The sequence below is a fragment of the Notolepis coatsorum genome (genome assembly GCF_963971535.1).
Source record: "Notolepis coatsorum genome assembly, chromosome: 11".
NCBI lineage: Eukaryota > Metazoa > Chordata > Actinopteri > Aulopiformes > Paralepididae > Notolepis > Notolepis coatsorum.
In genome coordinates, this window is record NC_140175.1 from 110,477,543 (window position 1) to 110,490,963 (window position 13,421).

Below are 13,421 nucleotides of genomic sequence, written 5' to 3' on the forward strand. Positions count from 1 at the left end.
TTTGTCTACCCTCGTCTTGTCGTCTTATTGTTATGATTTTATATGCCGTGTGATTTTTATATGCTTATTTCTGTGTGTACACTCAACGTCGACTGTAAATTGGGGAAACCTCAGTTGCCTTTCGAGTTTTAAATCCACGGTTTGAAAAGGTAAATGTCAGTGGTGAGGACCGACCGTAGTGGTTCTGGCGGTTTGTTTACCTGATGCATCAGACCCAGACCCAGAATGCACAGAGTCGCCGTCGGAGAAGCTGACTGAGCCGGACTGGGAGTCGCTGGCCTCGCTCCGCGTGTCGTAGTCGTTCCCCTCGGTCGCACCCCGCTGGTCCCCCTCCAGCTCGTACTCCTCTTCCTCCTCCTCCTCCCCTTCTTCCTCTTCCTCCTCCTCCTCTACCTCGTCCTCCTCTGGGCCCTTCTCTCCTTCCTCCTCCTCCTCCTCCATCCCCTCCTCTTCCTCGTCGTCCATGTTGGAGGCATTGCCGTCCGAGGAGGCCCCGGAGCTTCCTGTCTCCTGGTCCGAGGCGTACTCCTCTGACTGGGGCTCTTCTTTGATAGCAGGGATCGCTCTGGCGTCCTCACTGGGGCGTCTCAGCTTCTGAGGGGAGACAGATTTTTTTTGGTATGTTTATTGTTTTTTTTACTACCGGGCAGTAGGGGTGGGACGATACATCGATCCAGATCGATATATCGATCTATTATCAATAATCAAATAGGATCGATGCCACGTAAAAAGATCGATTCATATTGCGATACTCTTATTTTGAAAATCCGGCGACGTCATCGCCCCGCGCCCAGTGTTGTGAAACTCAAACTCCGTTTAACATCAACAGCTGCCAGTAGCGTCTAGAGCGTCACTAGAGCAAGACTAGTGTGCCTATTCTGTGACCCAAAACATGTCCCTGCTGTTTTATTCCACAACAGGTCCAATGCATCTAACCTGCTTTGCAATCCTCGTCACTCCATTATGCCCACGTCGCGTTAAAGATCGAAGATAACGTTACTTTAGCGTGAGCTAACAAGCTAACCCAGAGCCATAGGCAGAGAGAAGTGGGGACTGGGAGGGTGCATTCTCGGGGATAGCCCCACTAACAGGATCTGGCCGGTACTGCACCTTGGGACTCCCAATATGCTTTTCCAGCCAAAATACAGCTCCGTGACAGTGAATAGGATATTAATATCGAGGAAAAAAATAAATGAACCAAAAACAGTGAACAGGAGGTCTATTTGTATTAAAAACAATAGATTGTTTTTCATTTAAATGTCTGGAAGAGCTCAAAAATAAAAATGTCATGATATTTCCATTGCCTTTTTTGTTTGTTGATTTAAATGTTACTGATTGTATTAAATGGGCACATAATATCGTCTCATATCGATCGCAGGCACCTGAATCGAATCGTATCGTATCGTGGCAGACTGTGTGATATCGGATAATATCGTATCGTTGTCCAAAGAATCGATATCGTATCGTATCGTGATTAAACTGGTGATTCCCACCCCTACCGGGCAGTCCGGTAGAGGACAGAGAGAGAGAGGGAACGGGAGACAGAGCGGGGGGAAGACATTCTGCAAATGACGCCGGGTTCGGGAATCGAACCTGGGTCGGCCGCTTCGCGACGCAGCGTGTTACATGGTTCGACACTTGGGCGCCTTGACATTTGTTTTTAACCACGGTAACCCTTTCACTACCACACTATAGACGATTAGCCTTCTATAGTGTGGTAGTGAAAGGTTAACTCTCTGTAGTGCGGTAGTGAAAGGGTTAATCTTCTGTAGTGTGGCAGTGAAAGGGTTAATCTTCTGTAGTGTGGCAGTGAAAGGGTTAACCGTCTGTAGTGTGGTAGTGAAAGGTTAACCTTCTGTAGTGAAAGATTAACCCTTTGTAGTGTGGTAGTGAAAGGTTAACCTTCTGTGGTGTGGTAGCGAAAGGTTAACCTTCTGTAGTGTGGTAGTGAAAGGGTTAATTATGGATATAGGCACAGACTTTTCAAGGGTAGGACTTATTGATGGAAAATGATATATTTGCAACATCCAGACCCAATAAGGTCAGAACTCCACTAGGACACAAGCGGCTCCTACCTCCGGCAGCTCTGGCATGAGTGGTTTGAGCCTCCGGTCTGCCTCCCTGCGCCGGGTCAGGGGCTTGTCGCCGCTGTGGGCCTTGGGCGGGTCTCCCCTGGAGCTCCTGACCGCGTGGCTCTTCCGGTCCTCGTAATACTCCTGGTTCTTATAGTCAGAGGGGTGCCTGCCGCCGCCGTGCAGGTTCAGCGGCTTCTTGCCCCCTGCAGAGTGGGGAGGGGGCCTCTTACTGGGCTGTCTGGGGGCGTGGCCGGAGGGGCGGAGCCTCTTCAGCTCCTGGCTGCCACCGCGATCACTCTTCCTCTTGGTTCCTGGTGGGAGAGACAGACAGACGGCATGGTCATGTTGAGTGTTGAGTGAGGGGACACCCTCCTTAGTGGACAGAGTGAGGGGACACCCTCCTTAGTGGACAGAGTGAGGAGACACCCTCCTTAAGAGGACAGAGTGAGGGGACACCCTCCTTAAGAGGACAGAGTGAGGGGACACCCTCCTTAGGGGACAGAGTGAGGGGACACCCTCCTTAGAGGACAGAGTGAGGGGACACCCTCCTTAGAGGACAGAGTGAGGGGACACCCTCCTTAGAGGACAGAGTGAGGGGACACCCTCCTTAGAGGACAGAGTGAGGGGACACCCTCCTTAGAGGACAGAGTGAGGGGACACCCTCCTTAGAGGACAGAGTGAGGGGACAGCCTCCTTAGAGGACAGAGTGAGGGGACACCCTCCTTAGGGGACAGAGTGAGGGGACACCCTCCTTAGGGACAGGGGTTCCCAAAGTTTTCAGGCCGCGACCCCGAAATAACGGTGTCAGAGCCGCGACCCCCACTATTATAGGAGGTAAACAATTTTTTATTTATTATTATTATAAATCATTCAGGCCAGGAAATATAGTGCGAAATATAGCCCCAGTCAGGCCACTTTTAAAGCAGGGGGTCTCTTTTTATTTGTACCCTTTAAATGCCAGTGTTTGTGATGGCATCACAAATGATTGTTAAAAAACAGGCTAGCATTATGTATGATTAGCAACAACACTGATTTTGATGGATTTTCAGTTTTTTTGTAATGTCAGATTGAAAAAGGATATTACGAGATCCCGCCAGTATGATTCTCAATACCGTGACGTCACAGACTGCTATTATTACACTGACACAGAGTTGATTGTAGGGCACAGCACGCGCCAGCAGAGGGTTACGTGGCTATCGTTCTGGGAGCTAACGTTGATACCTGGATGGTGCGGGCTAACTGGCTACCGTTCTGGGAGCCAACGTTGATACCTGGATGGTGCGGGCTAACTGGCTACCGTTCTGGGAGCTAACATTGATACTTGGATGGTGCGGGCTAACTGGCTACCGTTCCGGGAGCTAACGTTGATACCTGGATGGTGCGGGCTAACTGGCTACCGTTCTGGGAGCTAACATTGATACTTGGATGGTGCGGGCTAACTGGCTACCGTTCCGGGAGCTAACGTTGATACCTGGATGGTACGGGCTAACTGGCTACCGTTCTGGGCGCTAACGTTGATACCTGGATGGTGCGGGCTAACTGGCTACCGTTCCGGGAGCTAACGTTGATACCTGCTAACTGGCTACCGTTCTGTGATTTGTTTACTTGGTAACACGGGTTGCTAAGGAATTTAGGTTCGAGGTTGAAGAATGTGCACTTTTAGGTTGAAAGAACGGCCCTAATGTCAACGTGTTTCAATATAAGCGTTATAGTTAGTGGACACCCTCCTTGTCCTCGGGAGGTAGAGCAGTCGTCTGGCAATCCGGAGGTTCCCGGTTCGATTCCCGCTCCTCCCGGGCAGTGTGTCGAAGTGTCCTTGAGCAAGACACTTAACCCCTAACTGCTCCCGATGTGCAGGTTGGCACCTTGCATGGTCGCTTCTGCCATCGGTGTGTGAGTGAATGGGTCAAATGTGAGGAACAAATTGTAAAGCGATTTGGAAACGTTGACGACTTGACGTCAGACTTTTTGGCACCGGTGGATCTCACGTGAATCGGTAGTCGGTAGCACCGACGTGATTCGGTCGACTCGATACCCTTAAAAGTACCGGATTCGGGGCGGCTACGTGGCGCAGTGGGCAAGGCGCTCGCAACGAATGCTGGAGACTGGGCTCGAACAGGATGCTTCCTGTTCGAGCCCCGCTCTCCACATTGCTTTCAGTTTAGCTGGTCGTCCACAGTAATACACATTGGCCATATTACGGGGAGGGAAACTGAAGGGTGGGGATCGGGCGCTGTGGACAGCGACTCCTACAGGCGGGGCCCCTCCAAAGCCCAGACCCTCGACGCTGAAAGATCGAGCCGCGCAGGTGAAAAGATGCTACGGCTGTTACCTCGAGTATCGGAGGGGACTCGTGCTATGTATGACTTAGTCCACATTGCAGCCGGCTTGTGGGAGGCAAGAAACAACGTTCGAAGACAGGGGATGGTTGAATTGGACGATATGAAAATTGGGATGGCAGAAAAATATGAGAGAAAAAGTGGATCAAAAAAAAAATACCGGATTCGGTACCCATCCCTAGCTGTAACATTCGCTTTGAAGTAATGTTGCTGGGGACAAAACCACGTTGCTTCATTTTGAGTGCCATGTATCGTTCTCTTCCCTTTGCTAGTGTTTGGGGGAAGCAAACATTCAACGCAGCGGCGCTTCGACAATAAGCACATGGTTGTTAACCAATGTTACCAGGTGAAAAGATTATGTTTGTTAATTCCCTTCCTATTTCATCTAGCTGTGATGTTGTGATGATCCAGCACAGCAGAATGCAGAGGATTTCTTCTCTCAGAGATCAGTGGGGAACGTCTTCATGCACTACTCGTAGATATTATGACAGTATAACGTTTTGGCAAGGGAACACATGGTTTAATTACCTCCACCAAGGAAAATATGATTTTGCTCACGTGTGTCTCCTACAAATTTAAATGGGCCCATATTAAAGATATTGCTTCTAAAGTCTATTATCTAACGAATTCTTCATACATAAGTATGACAGATAAATATGAAATACATGGGCCATTTTGCATCGTCCAGTTGAGTGGTTTCCCCACATCGGATCGTTGACACGACCACTGTGTCCGCCATCGGAAGATACCTCTCGCAACGTCTGTATTTCCTGTCAAACTAGATGCAGATCAAATGTGAATTAAGATCCAGCAATTGCTCATCTATTAACACTTTAATCGCCAAGGACGCCTTAACACGTCATTCCCCGCCATGCTAATTCTGCCAATGACGCCGTAACACGTCATTGAGATCAATATTTCAAAAATCTGTGATCGCAATCATATTTCTCCCACGGAGACTTGAGATCTACTGTTGATCCCCTCTCAACTCTCCAATGGTTCAAGAGCGCCATCTGGTGGCCGATCGGCGGATCGCCCAAACCGGAAACGGAAACTGGTGCTCATCCAAATTCGGTCCGATCACTCGCTATAGGTCCCGGGACTCGAGCGCGACACAATGGATAGCGATCAGTTACCAATAACTCGATAAACAACATGATTTGGACGTATATACCATTATACAACCTGGAGATGGATCGCATATTTCAACATCCCATAATAGGAATACGTTTGCTCCACGCTCATCGCCCAACGGCCCGAGGAGACTGGGGTAAGTTTCAGCGTTTATTTTTACCGTGTTCGATACAAACTGCTCTAATGATCATATCACCGACACTACATGAATCATCTAACGTTGGCCACGGAATTATAAACGACCCCCCCCCCCCTCATCCTGTCAACATCAGATGATAAGTAGTAACTTCTAGAAGCATGTCCATTTGAAATTTTTTATCTGGCACCGATCGCTATCAAACTGTATTTGATCATCAATATAATGCATTTCGGGCTATAAATCACGTTCTGCAGAATGCTGCAGAAAACGATAAAAACATATTTATACCTTAGACCGTATTTTAGTATGAATATGTGAATGAAAAAGTATAACGTTCCTACATCCTGAACGATAGATAATTGACGTTGAATGGGCCATAGTAATGTCAATTTAGCAATACAATTTAAAAAGTTATAGCCCTGCAAAGAAGGGGAACTTCTCCATAGACAAATAGAGCTGGCAGAGGATGGTATAAGGATGTACATAAGCGTGGCAAAGAAAGTGTTAATCGCCCCAAAATGTTGTCAGAAACATATTTTAGTGAATTGTTTTGGAGTTAAACAGTGTTTTTCCTGCAAGCCTCCTTTGTGGAGTTCTCTCCCCTGATTGGATAAAGTGGGAATGGGATACCAGAAAATGTATTTCCTGTTTACTGCAGAGAGGAGCGGCTGATGGACAGCCATGTTACTGACCAAACACCATCAGTGATGCAGGGCTGTACAGTGCGACATATATGTCACACGTGCTACGAAAAATTCTGTCTGTGCGATGAATGAATTTACTGCAGTAGCACCCGTGCGATAGCCTGTGTGTGAGGGGGGGGGAATTGCGTGTAAAGTGAATCGATGGGCCACGCTATTCTACTTGGTAGTTGTAGTCAGGGAACAAAATAAGCACCCGACAAGCGCCAAATGCGTCTAGATTTAAGGTTTGGCGAGTAAAAATGTGAGGTCTGCCCGCCACCTGGCGTGTAGTTCATATCGATACTCTTATTTAGAAAATCCTGTGCGGGTCTCATTTCCGCCCCAAGCGCAGCTCCAGTCATATTATCTATAGCTCCGGCAGCTAGCAACGTTCCGTTCATATGATACTCTTATTTTGAAAAACCCTGTAGCAACTCCGCGAGTCATATGATATACGCCCAGTCCGTGCTTGTGAAAGCAGAGCAGCGCGCCTACACGACCCGAAATAAGGCCGTGGTGTTTTGTTTCTTCTCACAACGGGTCAAATTAATCTACATACTTTGCACCGTCGCCATTCCTTTATGCCCACATCGCCCGAAATTAACGCTTATGTACCATTACAATCACTACAACAAGCTAATCCTGATCAGAGGCGCCATAGAGAACAGCAGACAGTGTGGACTGGGGAAAGGGAAATGGGGGGGCACTCTCCCCTTCCCTGTGTGTGTGTGTGTGCGTGCGTTTGGAAAGACGATGAAGTCACTAGTCAGGACTCAGGACAGGAGTATATTATAGTAAACTGAGGATTACCGAGGATGGACAGATAATGTTGATATTCAAATATAAAAAAGTTTCGAGAGGAGTGGAAGTTTGAAGACAGACTACAATATGATGCGGGGGTGGTGAGTTGAAACAGTGTGTGTGTGTGTCCCGACCCCACTTCTATGTTTCAATAAATTATTTGCATTTAAAACTATTAACGCTGACTCATTCCTTCAGTCCACTCAAAATTATGCTAATATTCCTTATGTTGTTTATGATATTGATTGAAAATAGCATATGAGAGTATTATATAGTAATAATAACACATGGCGATATACTAAAAAGCTATTTATAATTTTTGGCTGGTAAAAAATGTGCATGGCTGGTAGTTTTTCAAATCTACCAGCCAAATGGCTGGTAAGTCAAAAAGTTAAGTTTGTTCCCCGAGTTGTAGTCCATAATGCGATTAAAAAGCATGTCCCATAGGGCTGGGCGATATGGCCTAAAAATTTTATCCCGGATTATTATTTTTTAAATCAGATTTACGATTTTAATCGATTTTTTTCTCTTGAAAACTAGAAACACCAAGGAAATCATTCAAATAACCTTTGTTTTTATTTGACAAAAAAAATTATCAAACCAAGAAGAATGTCCCTATATTGGGATTGAAGTGCAAACCTAACTTTCACCAATCTTCACTTAAAAAAAATGTAATTATATATAAAAGGTTACTCTTGATCAAACAAAGATGAATGTCCCTATTGGGATTAATAGTGCAATAACTTGCTTTTTCACCAAACTTCACTTAAAACCAATAAAAGGTGCCTCTTGATCATCAAACAAGAATGAATTTATTGGGATTAATAAAGTGCAAATCTAACTTTCACCAAACATCACTTTTTGTAAAATAAAAAAGTGACTCTCAACACTTTGGTTGCCACTTGTTAATGTGCTAAAACCCTGTTGAATGCCACCACTAGGGATGGGAATTGATAGGATTTTATCGATACGATTCCATTATCGATTCTGCTTATCGATTCGATTCTTTATCGATACCCTTATCGATACCTGATCAATTTATAATGTACATAAATAAATTGGAAATGCAACAGAACTACATTTACATTTAGTCATTTAGCTGACGCTTTTATCAAAAGCGACTTACAAGTTCTGTACGACAAGCCATCAGGAAGGGCACAACTCTATCAGCTGAGCAACAATGTTCATCAAAGTGTTGAGTGCTACAGTGTAGGTTAGTTTATTAGGACAAGTGCATGACAGTACGGTTAGTTAGGGTTAGATATATTTTTTTTTATTCAGATAATGGTTGAAGAAGTGCGTCTTTAGTCGACGGCGAAAGATTGGACGTGATTCGGCTGTCCTAACTGGGGTGGGTAGTTCATTCCACCATTGTGGGGCAAGGACTGAGAATAGGCGACTTCTCTTTGATGACCCTCCCGGAGCTTGGATAGGAGTAGGTCTGAGGCGGCCAGAAGATGCAGAGCGTAGGGGTCTAAGCTGGTTAGAATAACAACATGCAACTTGACATTTCTGATTGTCATTTATTGTTGAGCCCCCATGTCAGAAAAATACAAAAACTGTAAAAAATAAAACATTAACTATAGCCTCGGTTTTCGATTCCCATCCCTAGCCACCACCCACTTCAATGATAGTGTTGTGAACGCATAATCGAATATGAAAATAAAATTCGATAAAAAAAAAAAAAAAAAAAAGATTAAAGAAATTTGCTAAATCAACTCTGCCTCTCTTTGTTAATTACAACAAGTTGTTTGTTTATTTAACACTTTAACTGCCGGAAGACACTTTTAGGCGTCCTTCCCCGCCATGCTCAAGTTGCCGAAGACGCCGTAACTCGTCTTTGATATCAATATTTCAAAAATCTGTGATCGGAATCATATTTCCTTTCCGGGGCCCTGAGACACAAGTGTGATCTCCTCTCAATCCTCTAGCGGTTCAAGACCGCCATCTGGTGGCCGATCGGCAGATCGAAAAAACGGATGTTACCTTTAACCCGGCAGGACTCACTCCATATGTGGTCCGGGCACTCGCTAATGTTAGAGAGACTCAGTCTTCACACAGTGAACATCGATCGCTGCAAATAACTCGAAAAAACAACATGATTTGGACGTATATATTATTATACAACCTGGAAATGGACCGGATATTTCTATATCCCATAATAGGAAAATGTCTGTTCCACGCTCATCGCCCAACGGCGCGAGGAAGATACGGTAAGATTCAGCGTTATTTTTCAATGTGTACGATACTAACTGCTATGATGAACATTTGACCCACATTAGATGAATGGTATAACGCTGCCCACGGAATTATAAACGCCCCCTCGGCCATCCGGTCAACATCAGATGATACGTAGTAACTTCCAGAAGTCCGTCCAGTTGGATTTTTTTATATCGCGCCGATTGCTATATTTGATCATCAATATAATGCATTTGGGGCTATAAATCACGTTCTGGAGAAAGCTGCAGAAAGAGATGAAAACATACTTATACTTTAGATCATATTTTAGTATGAATATGTGAATGAAAAAGTTTAACGTTCATACACCCTGAACAATACATATAGGACATTGAATGGGCCCTAATAATGGCAATTTAGCAATAGAATTTAAAGTTATAGCCCTGCAAAGAAGGGGAACTTCTACATAGACAAATAGAGCTGGCAACCTATGGTATATCATGAATTTAGCCTTAGGCAATCAAAGTGTTAAGATGAGGTCGGACTCTGCACTGACAGATGTGTTCATTGTGCTGCTTTTATAAAGCCTCAAATAACGGCTTACAATATTTCATGAAAGCAAAGTGTTTTGTTTGTCTAAGGCCATGTTTAGACGGAGATAGTCTGAACAGAAACCGCAAAAGTCGTCTTGCGGTCTCACTTTTAATGTTGCGTTTAGACTAGTGTTTTGGGATGGAATTCTGCGTGCAGACGAGGCTGTAAAGACTCGAGACAACGGAGCCCCGCTGTCACACGATTGGCGCATATGTCACATGACGTGCTGTGAAGACCCGCCCTACTCTGCCTCTGATTCGCAGACTGTGGGTGGAGGAATGTGATTGGACCAAAGCAGAGTCACTCACAGACAGTGGCTCCAATCACTAATAGTTGCGATAGCCGCGGGACAGATTCTTGTGTATTTAAAAGTACTGCCAATGTAGCCTTCAGGTGATCGCCATGGATAGAATCAGACATGCTTTGTTTACGCTTCTAGGCAGGGGGCGAAACTAGAGCCCGCCAAGCGCCATTATCGGTCAGTTTTTACGTTTGGTGACTACCACTGAGAGGTCTGTCCGCCATGTGGCGGGCAATCAAATAGTCATGTGAAAACCGAAAATCATGATCCAATTCTGAGCGGAGTTCTCACTCGCTGTCTCAGCACAGACACGCAGCGCATTGCTGCTCCTACCCCTCCCGCACCTGTTTCTGTATGCTGCATGTAAACAGAGGCTATTGCCTTGGACAGTCACCGTGACGTTAGTCTAGTCAGTAGGACCTTCGTGAGATAACGTTAGCTACCGTTACAAAATGACCCAGTCAACTATTCACTTAGTTTACATGATGCATTGTGTAACGTTATCCAGCCGGCTATCTACTGATAGCTCCCGACATCAACAAATGCTCCAGCAATAGTCCAGTGCATAATACCTCCGTTGGCTAGGTAGCTCATGTTAGCCCACGTTAGCTCACTAGTCACTACGAAATGTCCCAGTAAACTATATAGTGAACTGAGGCGTTGTCCCAACGCCATCCAGCAGTAGCTACAGATAGCTCCTGACATCAATGTCATACAACATGCGTATTCGAGCCCCTGGCTTACATCGCATGAGGGCTGCTGAATAGGGTCCTGCTGCAGCGCAGGAGAATCCTTGCATGCTGAATGTAGAGTTTAGGGTCCAGCTGCAGCGCCGGAGAATCCTTGCATAGCTGGAGGCCACTTGAGTATACACACAGACAGTGGAGCTGTTTGCAGACAGCGAGGTGGCGATGTCTCGCAGATAACACAATCACAAGTACGATTATATAATATATATATTTTATTAAAAAGAAATTAAAAAGAAATTGGCGGGTAAGAAATATGCTTGGTGGGTAGATTTTTCTCATCTACCCGCCACTGGCCGGTGAGTCAAAAAGTTAATTTCGTGCCCTGCTTCTAGGCTACTGGCGCATGCCTGTGATGTAAGCAGTACGCGACGAGAGCCTTGAGAACCCTTTCGTCATAGTTTTATGTGGTTTGACTGTTCAGATGATAGCGCAAAGGTTCATCGTTTCTAGGATTTCCACCCAGGAAGGTGGTCTCACTTTTTTGCGGATTCTCCCCGTATAAACAAAAGGCACATTCGAAGAAATATTTTGCCGGTTTCACGCGCGAGCGTTCCCGTCTAAACATGGCCTAAGATTTAAAAAGGTTTAAACTTTACAGCACTGTCAAAGTTGAACAAAGTGCTGTACAAGTTCTCACAACATAATAAAAATAAAAGAAAAAAATATATATTTAACTTTTTTCTTTTTCTTTTTTCCTGAAGCTACGAATTAAAATCGAATCTCGGCCCCGAAGCTTCGAATTCCAAAAAAAAATCAAAGGTCAGCCCTACTAATCTGCCCATCGTTTATCAATGACTTGTTTGCCGTCAACATTGTCGAGACTGATTTTTTCTTCTTCTTTTTAAAATCGGTTAATTTCCGTTTTATAGCATTTTGAAAAGCCTTTTTTCAGGAAAATATATAGATTCCGTGATAAACGCCCTTTACTGGAATATTCTGGCATACACAAAAAACGGCATTTTTCGGCCTATTTATGAATCGTTAGAAACGATATACTAGATTATCGATAGTATATGTGTACTTATGCACGCTATAGAAGCGATCTGAAAAATATATTCTCTCATTTCCTGATCAACGCACACATGGGGCACACGCTGATGTATAGGTAAAAACAGATCCGATTATCCCAAGACTGGTCAAATAAATTGCTTACCTCAGATCAGATGTTATCCAAAAAGATTATTCCAATTCCTGATCGCCATTCCAAATATCGATCGCGTTTATTGATTCAGCGTTGGGTACTGTAAATCATGTATTCCACGCGTTTTCCGGCTAGGCGAATCACTTGGGTCTCTTCAGATGCCTCGCCGGAGAAGTAACATGAGGAGGAGGGCAGCGTGAGCCTCCCACGCGTTACTCCTCGCCACTGAGAGATCGAGCTGCGCAGGTGAAAAGATGCGACTGCTGTTACCTCAAGTACCGGAGGGGACTTGTGCTATGTATGACTTAGTCCACATTGCAGCCGGCTTGTGGGAGGCAAGAAACAGCGTTCGTGACAGGGGAGGGTTGAATTGGATGTTATACGAAATTGGGATGGGAGAAAATATAGAAAATGGGAGAAAAAGTGGATCAAAAAAAAACTATAAGGCTCTGCAAATGTTACTGAATGATGTAGCAATGTAGTTCCAGCTAAATTGAAATAATAAACAAATAAAGGGTCTCAATTAAATATGTGGTAGTAAAAAGAACCTGTGGGAGGATTTCAACAAGATAAATGCGACAACAGTGCAAAATATTTCACTATAATATTTCAAAGCAAAGAAAATATATATTTTTTTTAATGCTGCCCCCTGTGCCTATGAAAATCCACGCGTGCCTAGGGTTGCCTACCCCTGGTCTAAACCAATGGGGTGCAGTTACACAGGGAGAGACGATAGGGGCGGTATTTTCCCAATTGAGCTCAGAGAGAGTCTGCAACACTAGCGTGAGGCTCGATTGATGAAATATGAATTCAAATCGCTAATAAAAAAAATACGACAAACAAACGCTATATGTCGTTGGTGGCACTCAACTGGCGGCATGAACTAACGACAAATCGCGTCCGTGGCACTCTTGACAAAAATGTAAATCGATTTAAAAAAAATTAATCGTCCTAAATCATTCATTCGAGTTGGCGGGTTGGCGAGGTCAGCCAAGCTAGTGGTCGGCGAGAGGGTTGGAAACTTTGGCTTGCCGAAGCCAGTGCCAAAGCGGAGCTGTGGGGCTTGCATGGATATATCAGCCGGCTTATGCTCCAATATAGCATCTGCAAGTGCGTGCCGCTCGCCAACTGGCACCTTGGTGCTGAAGAGGGCCAGGGGCAGCATCTCGCCTGACAGGTACCATAGGTGCCGCTCCAGCACCTTAATCGCTGATGCTGCGATGCCCTCATCAACAGACTTGTATGCATACAGGTGGTGGTAGAGTGTGAGGTCATTCCATGCCACAT

The 13,421-nt window shown here is 45.1% G+C and overlaps 1 protein-coding gene across 1 annotated transcript in view; it reads right to left on the reverse strand.

The window, feature by feature from the left end:
- Nucleotides 1-13,421, reverse strand: part of ythdc1 (YTH N6-methyladenosine RNA binding protein C1) — a 61,210-nt gene that overhangs the window by 32,573 nt on the left and 15,216 nt on the right. Inside the window, exons 3-4 of the mRNA XM_084325437.1 lie at nt 2,076-2,386; nt 201-594 (exon numbers count right to left, since the gene is read on the reverse strand). Of these exons, the coding sequence (XP_084181563.1) occupies nt 201-594; nt 2,076-2,386 (705 nt within the window). The remainder of the gene's footprint in view (nt 1-200; nt 595-2,075; nt 2,387-13,421) is intronic.